We start from the raw sequence: 18,427 nt of genomic DNA on the forward strand, positions 1-18,427 counted from the left end.
GCATCACAGTTTGTTTCCATTCTTAAGTATTAAGTTTTTCAAAAATCACTTCCCTAATTGACATTTTAACTTCCTATATTTTCTGTGTGTGTGTGCTCACTCAGTTGTGTCCGACTCTTTGAGACCCCCACAGACTGTAGCATGCCAGGCTTCTCTGTCTATAGAATTTTCCAGACAAGGATACTGGAGTGGGCTGCCATTTCCTTCTCCAGGGAATCTTCCCAACCCAGGGATCAAACCAACATCTCTTGTGTCTCCTGCATTGGCACGCAGATTCTTTACCACTGCACCACCTGGGAAGCCCTACACCTCTACCTTGCCTTCTGCTAAATAATCTTTCCAAGTATCTTATTAACATATCAACCATTTACTCAAAAATATTCAGTTAGTCCCCATCACCTGGCATATAAAAAATCCTTAGTTTAATAGTTAAGACCTTTCAGTCTGACCCTGATATTAATCCTCTTACACAACCAACAAATCCACTCTGAAGTTCAAAAATGAATTGCACATTTCCATCACCTCTACCTTCTTTCCTCCATTCCCACCCTTTTAAGGCTTTTTATATTCCTTCCAAACTTTCCCAATGTTCACCTCCTCTAAGAACCTTCCTAAATTATCTGTAGTGCAAAAACATTTCACCTTTCTCAAAACTATCATACAGTTCCTTTTCATGGAAGTTTTGCCTTTCAATCAAGTAATTTTTAAAATAAGGAATATGTAAGTTTTATTAATATTTACCTATGGTCAGTTTTCATTGCAATTCCAAAGAAAGGCAATGCCAAAGAATTATCAAACTACTGCACAATTGCACTCATCTCACATGCTAGTAAAGTAATGCTCAAAATTCTCCAAGCAGGCTTCAGCAATACATGAACCAGGAACTTCCAGATGTTCAAGCTGGTTTTAGAAAAGGCAGAGGAACCAGGGATCAAATTGCCAAATTCCTCCGGATCATCGAAAAAGCAAGAGAGTTAAAGAAAAACATCTATTTCTACTTTATTGACTATGCCAAAGGCTTTGACTGTGTGGATCACAAGAAACTGTGGAAAATTCTGAAAGAGATGGTAATACCAGACCACCTGACCTGCCTCTTGAGAAATCTGTATGCAGATCAGGAAGCAACAGTTAGAACTGGACATAGAACAATAGACTGGTTCCAAATAGGAAAAGGAGTGTGTCAAGGCTGTATATTGTCACCCTGCTTATTTAACTTCTACGCAGAGTACATCATGAGAAATGCTGGGCTGGAAGAAGCACAAGCTGGAATCAAGATTGCTGGGAGAAATATCAATAACCTCAGATATGCAGAAGACACCACCCTTATGGAAGAAAGTGAAGAGGAACTAAAAAGTCTCCTGACGAAAGTGAAAGTGGAAAGTGAAAAAGTTGGCTTAAAGCTCAACATTCAGAAAACGAAGATCATGGCATCTGGTCCCATCTCTTCATGGGAAATAGATGGGGAAACAGTGGAAACAGTGTCAGACTTTATTTTTGGGGGCTCCAAAATCACTGCAGATGGTGACTGCAGCCATGAAATTAAAAGACACTTGCTCCTTGGAAGAAAAGTTATGACCAACCAACCAATAGATAGCATATTCAAAAGCAGAGACATTACTTTGTCAACAAAGGTCTGTCTAGTCAAGGCTATGGTTTTTCCTGTGGTCATGTATGGATGTGAGAGTTGAACTGTGAAGAAAGCTGAGCACCGAAGAATTGATGCTTTTGAACTGTGGTGTTGGAGAAGACTCTTGAGAGTCCCTTGGACTGCAAGGAGAGCCAACCAGTCCATTCTGAAGGAGATCAGCCCTGGGATTTCTTTGGAAGGACTGATGCTAAAGCTGAAACTCCAGTACTATGGCCACCTCATGCGAAGAGTTGACTCATTGGAAAAGACTCTGATGCTGGGAGGGATTGGGGGCAGGAGGAGAAGGGGACGACCGAGGATGAGATGGCTGGATGGCATCACGGACTCGATGGACATGAGTCTGAGTGAACTCCGGGAATTGGTGATGGACAGGGAGGCCTGGCGTGCTGCGATTCATGGGGTCGCAAAGAGTCAGATATGACTGAGCGACTGAACTGAACTCAACTGAACCTATGGATGTGTCAATGTTCTATGTATCAAATAACATAAACAAGTTGCTGTCAGACTGGTCATATTTACTGATACATATGTATGTCTTATACAATTAAAGCAAATTCTGTTTAGATACACTAAACATATTACCAATTTAGAAAGACAATTTTTCAGTATCAAATAATTTGCATTCAGTGATTTGGATATACGTATGAGGTAAAAGCACTCTATAATGGTAATTCAGAAAGAAAGTCATACTTTTAACATCTATGATCTTATGCGTTATGCAACAAAATTATTGTGATAATTAAACCATGACACTAACTATATGCTGTAAAACTCATGTAGTTGGACCTTTTTGGTGAACTATAATTTCAAGAAATTTGAACTTACTTTAGAAAAGGAATTACTTGCGTCACATAACTTACATTTCTTTTCAACCCTTATTACTAAATATCATTGGTTTTATTTAAAAAACGAAAACTTTGTGGTTCTGAGAGGTTGTTACCTGCCCAAGATCACACAGCTGATAAGCCAGAATTAAAGCCTTGTCTAATTACTGTAATTTAGTCTTAACAAGTATCTCCATTTCTTCCAATATGTTATAAAATTCTTTTAAATGCACTGAAAGTTACAGAAAATATCACCATCAATGAATTAAGTCTATTGCAAAAACACTGGACTTAACTAAAAATATAATTCAATATATGTTGACGGTATTTCAGCTGTAATTTTACCAAAAATTTAACTCTTTACCAAAACAAATTTGAAAGGACAAATAGTTTAATTTTACTCACTCTAAATGATAAATTGTATTGTCTAGAAGGGACAAAAACATCAGATCATACCTCCTGTCTGAATCAATTAATCTCTGAATTTTCTAGGGTCATGCGATTACTAAAACAGACACTGTTGTTGTTCAGTTGCTAACTCATGTCCACCTCTTTACGACCACATGGAATGTAGCGCGTCAGACTTCCCTGTCCTTCACTATCTCCTGTGGCTTGGTCAAACTCATATCCGTGGTGTTGATGATGCCATCCAACCATCTCATCCTCTGTCACCCCCTTCTCCTCCTGCCTTCCATCATTCCCAGCATCAGGGTCTTTTCCAATGAGTAGGCTTCTCACATCAGTTGGCCAAAGTATTGGAGCTTCAACTTTAGCATCAGGTCATTCCTATGAATATTCAGAGTTGAATTCCTTTAGGACTGACTGGTTTGATCACTGTGCTGTCCAAGGGACTCTCAAGAGTCTTCTCCAGCACCACAATTCAAAAGCATCCGTTCTTCAGCACTCAACCTTCTTTATGGCCCAACTCTCACATCTGTACATTACTAGAAAATCCATGACAGTGAACGTCGCTCAGTCATGACCAACTCCTTGTGATCCCATGGACTAACTGTTCCATGGAATTCTCAAGACCAGAATACTGGAGTGGGTAGCCTTTCCCTTCTCCAGGGGATATTCCCAAGCCAGGGATTGAACCCAAGTCTCTGGCATTGCAGGCGGATTCTTTACTAGCTGAGCCACAAGGGAAGCCCAAGAATACCAGGGTGGGTAGCCTATCCTTTTTCCAGAGGATCTTCCCCACCCAGGAATCGAACTGGGGTTTCCTCCATTGCAGGTGGCTTCTTTAAGAACTGAGCTATCAGAGAAGCTATCAGAAAAACCATAGCTAAACATCAGTTCAGTTCAGTTCATTCGCTCAGTCATGTCTGACTCTTTGCGACCCCATGAATCGCAGCACGCCAGGCCTCCCTGTCCATCACCAACTCCCAGAGTTCACTAGACTCACGTCCACCGAGTCAGTGATGCCATCTAGCCATCTCATCCTCTGTCGTCCCCTTCTCCTCCTGCCCCCAATCCCTCCTAGCATCAAAGTCTTTTCCAATGAGTCAACTCTTCACATGAGGTGGCCAAAGTACTGGAGTTTCAGCTTTAGCATCAGTCCTTCCAAAGAAATCCCAGAGCTGATCTCCTTCAGAATGGACTGGTTGGCTCTCCTTGCAGTCCAAGGTACTCTCAAGAGTCTTCTCCAACACCACAGTTCAAAAGCATCAATTCTTCGGCGCTCAGCCTTCTTCACAGTCCAACTCTCACAACCATACATGACTACTGGAAAAACCATAGCCTTGACTAGACGGACCTTAGTTGGCAAAGTAATGTCTCTGCTTTTAAATATGCTATCTAGGTTGGTCATAACTTTCCTTCTAAGGAGTAAGCGTCTTTTAATTTCATGGCTGCAGTTACCATCTGCAGTGATTTTGGAGCCCCCCAAAATAAAGTCTGACACTGTTTCCACTGTTTCCTCATCTATTTCCCATGAAGTGATGGGACCGGATGCCATGATCTTCGTTTTCTGAATGTTGAGCTTTAAGCCAACTTTTTCACTCTCCTCTTTCACTTTCATTAAGAGGCTTTTTAATTCCTCTTCATTTTCTGCCGTAAGGGTGGTGTCATCTGCATATCTATGGTGACTGCAGCCATGAAATTAAAAGACTCTTGCTCCTTGGAAGAAAATTTATGTCCAACCTAGACAGCATATTAAAATGCAGAGACATTACCTTACAACATAGATCCATCTAGTCAAGGCCATGGTTTTTCCAGTGGTCATGTATGGACGTGACAGTTGCACTATAAAGAAAGCTGAGCACTGAAGAATTGATACTTTTGAACTGTGGTGTTGGAGAAGACTCTTGAGAGTCCCTTGGACTTCAACGAGATCCAACCAATCCATCCTAAAGGAAATCAGTCCTAAATATTCATTGGAAGGACTGATGCTGAAGCTGAAACTGCAATACTTTGGCCACCTGATGTGAAGAACAACTCACTGGAAAAGACCCTGATACTGGGAATGACTGAAGGCAGGAGAAGGGGATGACAGAGGATGAGAGGATTGGATGGCAGCACCAACGCAACAGACATGAGTCTGCGTGAACTCCGGGAGTTGGTGATGGACAGGGAGGCCTAGCATGCTGCAGTCCATGGGGTTGTAGAGTCGGACACAACTGAGCAACTGAACTGAACTGTACTGGGACACATTTGAGACTAAAATCGGCTAAGAGAAAAGGAATTAGTTAGGACTATCCTAGGTAAAGTGAGATACAGATCAACCATTCTATTATGTTGATGCAAACTTAATGGCAATTTTGGACAGCGAATTTTAAATAATTTTAACTAGGCTCAAATACATTTTTATTCATCAAAATAGGGAATTATTACAATCAACACATTTTTGTCAAGGAGAAATAACTTTGTTTATTCCTGTAGTGCAAAAAGTCCATGCCTCAGGATTCGATCAACTCTTGGAAACCATTTTCTGCCTCCTGCTGGTTGTAGAAGCATTTTCCCTGCAAAAAGTTGCCTGAAGAAATGGTTGGTTGGCAAGAGGTCAGGTGAATATAAAGGATGAGGCAAAACCTCGTAACCCAATTAATTCAACTTTTGAAGCATTGGTTGTGTAACTTGCTGAAAAACTGGGCCCTGTTAATCAATGCCAGCTGAAAGCATTGAAGTTTTCGATAGTTATCGATTTGCTGAGCATACTTCTCAGATACAGTGGTTTCACTAGGATTCAGAAACTTGTACTGAATCAGACTGTCAGCAGACCATCAAACAACCATCAAACACTGACCATGACCTTTTTTGGGTGGAAGTTTGGCCTTGGGAAGTGCTTTGGAGCTTCTTCTCAGTCCAACCGTGGAGCTGGTCATCACCGGTTGTCATATAAAATCCACTTTTGTCATATGTCACAGTCTGATGGAGAAATGGTTCATTGTTGATGCACAGAATAAGAGAAGACCACACTTCAAAATGACGATCTTTTTTTCACCTGTGGTCAGCTCATGATGTATCCACTGATCAAGTTTTCTCACCTTTCCAACTTTCTTCAAATGCCTAATGACTGTAGAATGGCTGATGTTGAGTTCTTCAGCAACTTCTCACATAGTTGTAAGAGGATCAGCTTCAATGATGCTCTCAACTGGTTGCTGTCAACTTCCGATGGCCTGCCACTACACTCATCTTCAAGGCTCTTATCTCCTTTGCAAACCTTTTTGAACCTCCACTGCACTATACGTTCAGTTAGCATTTTCTGGGCCAAATGCATTTTTGATGTTGTGAGTTGTTTCCCCTGGTTTATGACCCATTTTGAACTCAAATAAGAAAATCGCTCAAATTTGCTTTTTGTCTAACATCATTTCCATGGTCTAAAATAAACAGCAAGTAACATCATTAGCAAAAAAAATGTAAAGTGAGAAATGTGAATTAAAATGATATATAACCACATAAAGTGTATTTTAATATCACATGTCAAACTTCAACAGTGCAAATCCGCAATTATCTTTGCACCAACATAATGAAAAGCAAACAATGCTTTCAACTTCAGGACATCCTTAATACCAAGCAGAAAATCCTGTTAAACCCTAAGGATTCTGCTTAATTCTTGCTGTTTTAATGAGCTATCCTGTAACACAACACAAGCAAAAGTTAACAGAAAGCTATCAAGACACCTTTTTGCATCACTCACTTTTTTGAGCCAGTTATAAAACCCAAAATTATCCACAACTTCATCTTACCCTAGGACAACTAGTGTTTTTAGTGTGTTCTAACAAAAGTTGAAGCAAGTATAGAAATTATAACAATAGCAATCAAACTTAACATCAGCTACTAATTCTCACTGTGTTTCTATTAAAAAGGTACACAAATATAGAGTAAAGATTTCAATCATATTTTAAATATTTCCTTTTTTCTAACTTTAATTTTTTTTTCACCAAACCTGATCCTAGAGTTGATTAGATATGTCAAGTATATAATTTTAAAACACAACTAAGTTTTCCTTACCTTAAAAAAAAAATCCGTCTTTTTATGATTGAATTTTACTATTCCACTAACAAATCTACAAGATTATTATTTAGAGTGTAAGTAAAATATAGACTGTATTGACATGGTCGAGGAATCATGAGAGTTTGAAAATCCATTTACATCCATTTGTCATGCAAATTATTATATGTTATTTTTTTAAATATTTTAAATTAAGAAGTTGGCCAGCTGCTCAGGCAGGGCTTCAAAAGGTAACAAATATAGCATGAAGACAGTGGTTCAGGTCTCATTTTTAACTCCATGGGTCCTGAAATCCAGTAGTATCAGTGTCTCAAGTGTACTAGGCCTGATTTAAGAATTAAGCCACAAAAGTAAAATTGAAAGATGTTCTTGCTTTGCCAGACAGTGGTAGATAAATACTGACAAAACCTTACTATATGGCTTCTCACAATCCATGTAGACAACTTCTCTTCTGCTAACACATTATTTGTAAAGACTATGAAACAATTAGGTAACAGCAGGTATATTCTAATTCAATCATGCATCCTAATTACGTTAATTAAACTATGATTTTTCATAAATCTAAGCAACAGATTTGAAAACTATCATTTTTTCACATGGCAAATTTTTTCCATAAGGAGAGTCACACTTTGAGGCTGAAACTAATAAAATCTATGCCCAATTACTTGAGGGAGCTTTACTAAAGGCTCCATACCAGAGCCATCTCCAGAGCACAACTCCAAGAAGCATCATCAAGCCAAATACCAGAGCACTCTTATGCAGCCAGCCTTGGCCATGTACATGCATCTTATAAGCGAAGTTGCGGATAAAAATATACATCTTGAAACTTTTTTTGGAGAATTAAATAGGAACTATAAAGTAGCTAGCAGGAACTTATAATTGGAATTTCCTATATATAATAACCTTAGTCTAAAGAGAAGACAAACATTAATACTGTGATGACTGCTACAGTAGAGTATTCATATCCTTACCTTGGCTTTCATCTATTATCTTAGTTAGAGACCTGTTTCTTTTTTCCTCCCATATCAGAAGAATGTGTATAAAGCAAAGCAAAAGTCAGTACTTTCTATGTATCTATAAAAACACTTATTCCATAAAATATTTTATATACTTGCACTACTTCTAACTTTGTTGCTAACAGATCTCAAAAAATCCTTTAAGTATATTCCATAGTATCTACCTGAGTTAGAATTAAGTACTACTGGAATCATCTACTTAAATTCTGATTCTTCTACTAGATGTAAGTTCCATGAGGAATCTTAAGTCTTGATTGTGTATCTTCACTGCCTTATATTATAGGCATTTGATAAACAATAGGTGGAAAAAAATAAATTATTCAAAAATTTGATATTTGCATACTCAATGCTTCAACTAATCCTCATTATTGGAGTTCTCCCAATAATGTCACATCTACTTAGAAATTGCCTCAAACTATCAAAATAACGGAAATAAAACAAGAACATTGTAGAAGGCCTTCCTATATCCCTATCTTCTAAACACTAAAATCTTAATATTTAGCATCAGAAAATAAGTCAAAGTAATTTTTCTCTTCTATCACTTCAAATCCAAAGAATAATCACATCCATGACATCAATGGCTCAGATGTTAAAGAATCTGCCTGCAATGCAGGAGACCTGGGTTCGATCCGTGGGTCAGAAAGATACTCTGGAGAAGGGAATGGCTACCCACTCCGATATTCTTGCCAGGAGAACTCCATGGACAGAGAAGCCTGGTCTACAGTCCATGGGGCTGCAAACAGTAGGACGTGCCTGAGCGACTTTCACTTTCATGACATCAATGCCTGAAGAAAAATCTTTGTAACTTCAGCAGGATAGTTAAAAGTGCACCTCAATTCGTTACTTGTCTTCTCTGTCTCTATCCCAAATCCTATTCAGGAATGACACCTTATCAGATAAGGTTAATTTCATGAATATGCACTAACCAGTTCTCAATCTCACCATAATGGTACATTTAAAATTATACATAATGTCCATTTCTGGATTAAAAATGGAGTACCTTAGACCAAAACTTCCAATGAGAACAACTAAAGCATCCTGATGACAAGGAAAAGAAAAAGAAAGTTTCAGGGTGTCAAAAAATTGCTAAGGCAACCAGGACTTGACAGACCAAGGTCCTGAAGAAGGGGGAACAGAGGAGAAGTAAGACAATGCTTCAGCCATTTTCCCCTCAGGTATCTAGCAATTCCCCCAGGGGAAGAAAAGGAAGATTGAGGAAATGGGGCAAGCAGAGAGTTATCAGTAAGTAGCCAACAAACAAACAGAAACAAAAGAACAAAAAGCAACTCAGCAGCATTTCTGGCAATCTCATGAGAATAGAGCAATAAAAATAAGAGACTTAAAGGTCCAGAATCTGGTGAAAATGTAGGGTCAGAGACTGGAGCCTAATATTCTGGCAATTTTTCATCAAAACTTTTCATAAATTGCAAGGTGTAAGAGGATAAAAACCCAAGCAGAAAGCCAATGAAAAACAAAGTGTAATATTTAGAAATCTCATAATACTGAAGAGAAATTAATTAGAATTTAGAAGCCACCAGTGGGGAAAAGTCCCAGTGAACATATCTATGCTCTCAGTGGGAATCCCTGGAGGGCTAACTATAAAAGCAAAGTACACAAGATGCATATGAAGCACTGCTCAAAATGGAGCCGAGACTCTAACGGAGAGGTAAACTAGCCTTACAAAGACAAAGATTAGAGTTTAGGATCTACCAAGGGAGAAATCCAAATGAACACACTTGACTCTTGCTTGAAAGCTCTGGAGGGTTATAGCCTGGGGGTAGAGAGGGGACAATGAGAACCCTGCAAAAACTACAACCCATCCTGAATCATTGCAGTCTCTATGGCAACTTGCCCCCACTTTATTTTCCTAGTAAAAAAAAAAAAAAAAGTAAACCCTTTGTAGAAGAAAATATCATCTGGAGCCTCTAAGTTTTTTAATACACAATTTGCAACACTCAACAAAAGATTATCAGGCATAGCAATGAAGCCTGAATGGCCAAGGGCAAAACACTGAAGAACAGCCAGCAGGATAGTAAAAAAGGAAAAAAGGGGCATTAGCTAGAATGCATAGAAATTAAGACAGCTTCCTCATATCTCCCCTTTTTGCCTTTTTTTTTTTTTTTTTAAGAAAAAGCAATCATGCTTCCCTGGTGGCTCAGATGATAAAAAATGTGCCTGCAATGCTGGAGGTCTGGGTTTGATCCCTGGGTTGGGAAGATCCCCTAGAGAAGGAAACAGCAACCCACTCCAGTGTTCTTGCCTGGAGAATCCCATGAACAGAGGAACCTGGCAGTCTACGGTTCATGGGGTCACAAAGAGTCGGACATGACTGAGAGACTAACACTTTCACTTTTCAATCATGTTACTAAGCAGAAACAGGGAGACAACATCTTACATTTTTTGTTGTTGTTATACAGTATTCAACTTTGTACTGAATCAATTGTGACAATAAAGAAAAACCTTTACTTTTTGCTCTCAAAAAAAAGTCTAGGCCTTGGTATTTACCTAACAGAGTTAAAAAATAACATCCACATAAAGAACCTGCACACAGCTGTTTACAGCAGCTTTATTCATAACTGCCCAAACTTGGAAGCAACCAAGATGTCCTTCCGCTTGTGAATGGATAAACTGTGGTTCACCCAGACAATGAAATATTATTCAGTGCTAAAAACAAATGAGCTATGAAAAGATTGAGAAGAAACTGAAATACATAGTACCAGTGAAATAAGTCAACATGAAAAGACTTCATAATGTATGATTCCAACCACATGATATTTTGGAAAAGGCAAAACTTTTGGAGAGAGTGAACAGGGCAGTAGTTGCCAGGGGTCAGAGCAGAAGAAGGGATGAGTAGGTAGAACATAAGGTGTTTCAGAGGCAATGAAATTACTCTGTACCATATTATAGTAGCAGATACATGTTTTTATACATTTGTCCAAAAGGAGAGAAAGTATATGACTAAGAGTATATGCTAATGTAAACTGTGGTTTGGGGATGATAACAATATGTCAGTGTGGGTTCATCCACTGTAACCAATGTACCACTCTGACAGGGGATGCTGATAATGGGGGAATCTAAGGGTTTATTTGGGGGAGAAAGCATATGGAAAATCTCCGCACCCTCCTAACTTTGTGATGACTAAAACTACTCTTAAAAAAACAAGTCTATTAACAAAAATTAATAAAAGTACCAGGAATGCCAAGATCCAGAACTATATTGACAGAAAATCACACAAAAATAAATAAATTAAAAACAGACTCAAGGGGATCTAGATTACGGAAGCAGGTAGAAGAAATTTTAAACTATGAAAATATAGAGAAAAAATAAGAGAATTTCAATAGAGCATTAAAATCTAGTAGAGTTATACTAATACCTAACAAAGTAGACATTAAGGCAAGAAATATTACTAGATACATAAAGAAACATTTAATGATGAAGGAAAATCACAAGGAAGATGCAGCAACTATAAATCTATGTGCACTCTAAAATTAAAAACACAACTCCAATATGATTCAGCAATTCCATTTCTGAGTATATGTCTGAAACAAACCATAACATCAAAGGGATACCTGCACACCCATCAATGCAGCATTATTTATAACAGCCGACACGGAAACAACCCAAGTGCCCACTGACAGATGAATGGAAAAATAAAATGTGGTCTGTGTGTGTGTATATATACACACACCATGGAATATTTTTCAACCATAAAAAAGGACATCTACCATTTGCAACAATGTGGATAACCTCTAATGGGCATTATGCTAAATGAAATAAGACAAACAGAAAAAGACATGATGTCACTCATATGTGGCATCTAAAAAGTATCCTAAAATACTAAATTCACAGATACAGAGAAAAGATTGTGGGTTGCCAGAGATGGCTGTGGAAGGTGAGTGCAATGAGTGAAAAGAGGTCATCAGGTACAAACTTCCAGTTAGAAAATAATTAATCAGAGTGTAACTGCTTATATACATTACAGCTTATATAGTGACTATAGCTTATAATATTGAACAGATGACCCTTGAACAACATAGGGGTTAGATGCACCAACCTTCAGCACAGTTGAAAATCCACCTATAACTTTACAATAGGCCCTCCAATGCTGCAGTTCCACATCCATGCATTAAACCAATGGCAGATCAGATAGTACTGCAGTAACATTCACTAAAAAAAAATCTGCATATAAGAACCTGCGATGTTCAAGGGTTAACTGTATTGTATATTTCAAAGCTGCTAAAAGTAAATCTTCCAAGTTCTCATCATAAGAAAAAAAAATATGTATGTATGCTTACAGATGTTATCTAGACTTCTTGTGGCAATCATTTCATAATACACAGACATAGTGGATGTTGTACATGCGTATGAGTTCACTCACTCTGTTGTGTCTGCCTTTTACAACCCCGTGGACTGTAGCCCACCAGTTTCCTCTGTCCATTCAATTTTCCAGGCAAAAGTACTGGAGGAGGTTGCCACCTCCTACTACAAAGGATCTTCCTGACCTAGAGATTGAACTCATGTCTCGCTGCACTGGTAGGCAGATTCTTTACCACGGAACCACCGGATAAGTCCATTATGTTGTACACCTGAAACTAGTATATGGTCAAGTATACCTCAATAAAAAAATATTAAAAACAATTCTTTAGTCAGGAGGAAAATTATTCCAGACATGATAAAAATGCAGTAAGGAAGGAATAAAGAACACTGGGAAAATAATTGCGTGTGTATGTATAAACACTGACTTTAAAAACAATAATAATGTTTGTCAAATTTAAATATAGAATTAAAATGCATTATAACAATAATAACAGGGGGAGAAACTGCAATAAAGTTTTAGATCCTCACAATATAAGAAACTGGTAAAGATAACAATATACATTTTGCTACGTGTCTATTGTAATCTCTAAGGTAACCTCTAAAAGAATAAAAAAAGTATGTACCTAACAAGTTAATAGAAAAATATAATAAAAATTGTGATTAATTCAAATAAAGGCAGATGAAGAGAAAAACACAAAATATATGAGACAAACAGAAAACATGCAGCAAGACAGTAGATATAAAACTAAGTAAATTGGGTGATGTCAGTCAATGGCAGTCAGAAGTTCCTAAAATTCTCCTCCCATACAACAGCAACAAGAAATTGACCCAAAAATTTCAGCAAAAAAGTAAATATACAAGGTGAGTGAGTGACAGTCGCTCAGTCATGTCCGACTCTTCATGACCCCATGGACTGTAGCCCACCAGGCTCCTCTGTCCATGGAATCCTCCAGGCCAGAATACTGGAAGCGGTAGCCTTTCCCTTCTCCAGGGGATCTTTCCAACCCAGGGATCGAACCCAGGTCTCCAGCATTGCAGGCAGATTCTTTACTGAGCCACAAGGGAAGCCCATATGAGGTGAAGGGATATGCTAATTAATGCAACTGTGGTAATCCTCTCACAATGTACAGGTATATCAAATCACCACACAGTGCACTTTAAATGTGTTAAAATGTTGTCAATTATATCTCACTACAACTAAAAGAAAACAAAGTAACATTGATAACTTCTTAGCTTACTGTGTACATAAAAAGGTTATTTTTTCCAAATTATATTTAGTATTTTACCTTGTAAGTCAATTTTTTATGCTGACACACCTTTAATTCATAGTCACAAAAAGGATCAGATACTCTAACTACAATTAAACGCTTTGACTAAAAACATAAACTGCTAAAGCTGCAAATATATCAAATTGAAATATGTTAAAAAAAATAGGCATTTCTTAAAACAGATTTCAAAATAGACATACTTATCCCAACCAAGAGCTCTTATTTCTCCAATAAGGTTTGAGTAGAACTTGGGAGGAGGAGGTAGTACATATGGTTCTTTTTTATTCTTTAAAGCAACTTCCTGTTTAAAAGAAAAAACATGAATCAGCTGTGGAATGCTACACAATGAATTATTAGTACCTGACTACAAAACACAACTCTTGCACCTCATTAACATGTCCATTATTTTTATAGAAAATCCAGCTGATTTCCCTCCTCATAAAAAAAAAAAAGACAAAAAAAGGGGTAAAGGACTACACCAAAGGTCATGTAAAAATGTCAATTATTATACCATACAAACTTAATATTGAAATGTCTAATTTTCTCCTAGACTATCATGTCTATCACAGATGAAAAAGGGTCACCAAAAAACAAAGCAAAATCCTCATCCTCAAGGCTTTACTATTTTTCTACCCCTGTGGATATAATGTTTGATAGAAAGAAACATGTACCTTTAAAGAAAAGCCTGAACTCTATGTACATTGCCTAGACCGATATATTTGTACACCATTATGAATCACATTCTTACAAACAAAAATCCTTCTTTATCACAATAAATAGTTAACCTGTTTATTTCCTTTACTGAATTCCATGCTGTATCACTCCCAGACCAGCGAAGCATTTTGCCATCTATCTGGTTAGATCACAGCTTCTTTCCCCAAGAAACCTACCTATGACATCTTTAAGATGATTTATGTTCCCCTGAACAAAACTAAAATTTACGTTTTTTACAAGCAATACAAGCATCACTAGAGTTGCTGAGGCTGAAAATTACCAGTTACTTCAAAGGTGTTACCCTGGACAGTATCTTACTTGGAAAGTAAAAAATAAATGTACATATGAATTACACAGAGGTTCATATGGTTTGGATTATTAAAAGGTATTATAAAAAGCGGGCTTCCCAGATGGTTCAGTGATAAAGAATCCACCTGTCAATGCAGGAGACCCAGGAGACCCAGGGTTCAATCCCTGGGTCTGGAAGGTCCCCTGGAGAAGGAAATGGCAGCCTACTCCAGTGTTCTTGCCTGGGAAATCCCAAGGACAGACAAGCCTGGCTGGTTACAGTCCATGGGCTTGCAAACAATTAGACGTGACTAAACACATTGTAAAAATTAAAGAAATAAAAATTTTTAAAAACAGATATAATAACAAAACCATATAAGAACAAGTCTAAAATTATAAAGATTTCTGGTAACCCTAATAAAATGTATACATTTTTATTCACTTAAATATGTTTATTAACATGGATAGAAGGCTACTAAATTAACACTAGAAAAGACTAGATTTTTACAAAACAGCATTTCAAAAATCAGGACTGCTAACTGAAACTACTTAAATACAGTTCTGAATCTGCTTTAGGATAAAAACAAACAAACCAAACCCTGAAAACTGGTTAGTAAGGCCTAGAATGTCAATTTGAATTAGAAAGGAAGCTCCTAGAAGATAAAAAGTATACTGCCTTTTCATAAACTACTTAGTGCTATATATAAACAACCTGATGGTCCACAAAAATTATTAGTATTAAGATTCTCCTGTTACAAATACTACTAACAGGAGTCAGTATAGTGCCTGTACTTACAAACATGTAAGAGTTACACAGTATTTCTTTGGAAATTTTTTTCAATTCAAAAATATTAATTACTGTTATTCATATATACTGAAGATAAAAAACAAACGGATAATAATGTACTTGGATAAAAGAGTACTTTAATCCTAGATTTATGACATTTGCTAACTCTGACTTCTACTTTGGGTCAGACAAGTTATTCCTATTCTAGACCATAACAGAGAAAAGGGAAAAGACAGAGAAGCAAAGTGTTCTTTCTGGAGAATGAAGCAAAGGTACTTAGAAGAAAGAACATAGGCTTTACAAACCAGGAGTTTAGATCCTAACTTTAAACAATTCCAAGTTTTGAGGCCTCAGGCACTCAGTGACTCAGCTCTAAAAAAGGAATAAAATAATCTACCTGTTGAGTTCTTTTAAAATATAATTGTTCATTTAATAAATATGTATCAAACTCCTACTACATGCCTAGTTAGCACTAGGAAACTCCAAGAGAAATTTAACAAAATGTCCTTAAATAAGTTCAACAGCTACTGATTTCATTTGGGCAACAATCTTAATATTTTCACCAGGGATTATATTAGGTTAACCCTATTACTAATAATACAACCCAATAAATAAACTAATAATTCTTACATCTTTAGGTAGACTGCCACAAATGTGCAATAGTATTACCAACCCTGTCCACAATTTTAGAGAGTTAAAGTACAGGATCTTATTTAGGAAAGTAAAAACAAATGTACTAAACAGACTACTGTGAATTTGAGATCAATGATACTATTTTAAACTAATGAGTATTTCTTCAAAATTAAATGACCATTAGAGCTTAAATTAAAGTTAGCTTCATAGTAAAGCCTAATGGGCCACATAGTTTTACTCTGGTTCTCTTAGTCCTATTTGTATGGCTTATCGAAATTATGATAAAAAATCAAAAGAAACTTTTTCAACTTTTCTCCAATGTCAAGGAGATGTAAACCAAAATGTTTCACTACTTCACCTTACCTTTTTAAGGTTATCATGTTGTAGCGTTTGACAAAATTTACAATGAATTTTGATAAACCTTATTAACTACAGTTTACAAATTTACAAGTCAAAATTTAAACTTTAGAAAGTGACTTTTTAAATACTTTCATTTGATCCCAAACTTTTCACCAAAGCCTTTGTCATGAATATTAAAAAAAAGAATTCAAAACAAATCTAGCAAGTAAATTAAGTTCTCAATATGTGGCAGCTGCTGCTAACAATAAAAGGAAAACAGAACCACAAAGAAATAACAAAATGCTTTCAGTTGTTAGTAGAAATATAGTGGCATTGTAATTTTATAAAACAAATATAAGAAATATTTTATAGATGTGAGAAATGCATAAGTAAAACATAAAATTATAACTATGTTAATACTCAAAATGGAAAAGAAAAACTAAAACTAGAATTACCTACCACATGATCCAACAATCCTACTCCTGGGAATTTAACCAGACTAAATTAACTCAAAAAGACAGAAGCACCATATTTTCATAGCAGCACTGTTCACAACAGCCAAAACATAGAAACAACCTAAATGTCCATCAACAGATGAATGGAGACAGAAGATGTGGTACATGTATAAAATGGAGCACTACTCACCTATTAAAAAATAATAATAATGATGCCATTCACAGCAACATGGCTGCAAATAGAGATTATCACATTAAGTGAAATCTAAGAAAGAGAAAGACAAATACTGTATGATATCATTTGTATGTGGAATCTAAAATCTGGTCAAAATGAACCCATCTACAAAACAGAAGCAGACTTATAGACACAGAGCACAGATCTGTCCTTGCCAAGGAGTAGGAGAGGAGGGAGAGAGATGGCCTGGGAGTCTGGGTTTGGCAGATAAAAATGATTACGTTTAGAACGGATAAAGAAGGTCCTACTACACAGCACAGGGAACTATATACAATATCCTGTGATTAACTATGATGGAAAAGAACATTAAAAAGAATGTATATACGTGCATAACTGAGTCACTCTGCTGTACCTCAGAAACTGGCACAACACTGTAAATCAACAGCACTTCAATTAAAAAAAAATACTAGAAATGAAAACTCAGATTTAAGAGAAAAGAGATACAAGCATAAAAGTCAAAGAAGTAAAATCCCTATGCCAGATGTGAACTGAAAATATTGAAATGAAAACAAGTAATAGCAAAGGTCTAAACAGTCAAAGCTATGGTTTCTCCAGTAATCATGTACGGATGTGAGAGATGGACCATAAAGAAGGGAGTGCTGAGTGCTGAAGAACTGATGCTTTCAAATTGTGGTGCTGGAGAAGACTTCTGAGAATCTGTTAAACAGTAAGGAGATCAAACCAGTCAATCCTAAAGGAAATCAACCCTGACTATTCACTGGAAGGACTGATGCTGAAGCTCCGATATTTTCACCAGGTGATGCAAAGAACAGACTCATTGGAAAAGATTCTGATGCTGGGAAAGATTAAGGGCAGGGGAAGAAGAAGGTGACAGAGAGTAAGATGCTTGGATGGCATCACCAACTCCATGGACCTGAGTTTGAGCAAACTCTGGCAGATAGAGAAGGACAGGGAAGCCTGGTGTGCTGCAGTCCATGGGGTCACAAACAGTCAGACATGACTTACTGCCTGAACAACAAATAGCAATGAACATGCCAGTTTCAAGACTGTGGCCAAAAAAAAAAAAAAAAAAAGACTGTGGCATCCAAATACCATTTCCTACAAAGAAATCATATCTCTTTGGTAAAACAGGATAAGTGAATGGAACTGGGGCAACTGGTGCCACAAAGAGAAGATTAGATTGTGTTAAAAAAACTCAGGAGCCAATATGAAAGGACTTATATTGACCAAAACTGGTAAAATTTAAGCATTAAAAAGAATAATAATCACAATGGACTAAAGTTAATCAAATATTTTAAAATACATGGGTTCATAATACTAAAAAAATCATTAGTTCCCTTTGAATTCCTAGGTACCAACTCATTATTCTTAAAATTGATTTTTTTTAAAAAAAGGAAAAAAATCAAGCACTTATCCTCATTCCAGTATGGGCAAGATCTCAAATTTACCAAATAAATGATGAGGGGCCTCCCTGCTAAATTCTAGTAAAA

General features: G+C 36.8%; 1 protein-coding gene across 4 annotated transcripts in view; it reads right to left on the reverse strand.

The window, feature by feature from the left end:
• Positions 1-18,427, reverse strand: part of FANCL (FA complementation group L) — an 85,436-nt gene that overhangs the window by 43,559 nt on the left and 23,450 nt on the right. For all 4 annotated transcript variants that reach the window (XM_040224887.1, XM_040224888.1, XM_040224889.1 and 1 more), the window contains one exon: positions 13,726-13,826. In XM_040224887.1, coding sequence (XP_040080821.1) covers positions 13,726-13,826 — 101 coding nt within the window. The remainder of the gene's footprint in view (positions 1-13,725; positions 13,827-18,427) is intronic.

The sequence above is a fragment of the Oryx dammah genome, unplaced genomic scaffold, assembly GCF_014754425.2.
Source record: "Oryx dammah isolate SB20612 unplaced genomic scaffold, SCBI_Odam_1.1 HiC_scaffold_25, whole genome shotgun sequence".
NCBI lineage: Eukaryota > Metazoa > Chordata > Mammalia > Artiodactyla > Bovidae > Oryx > Oryx dammah.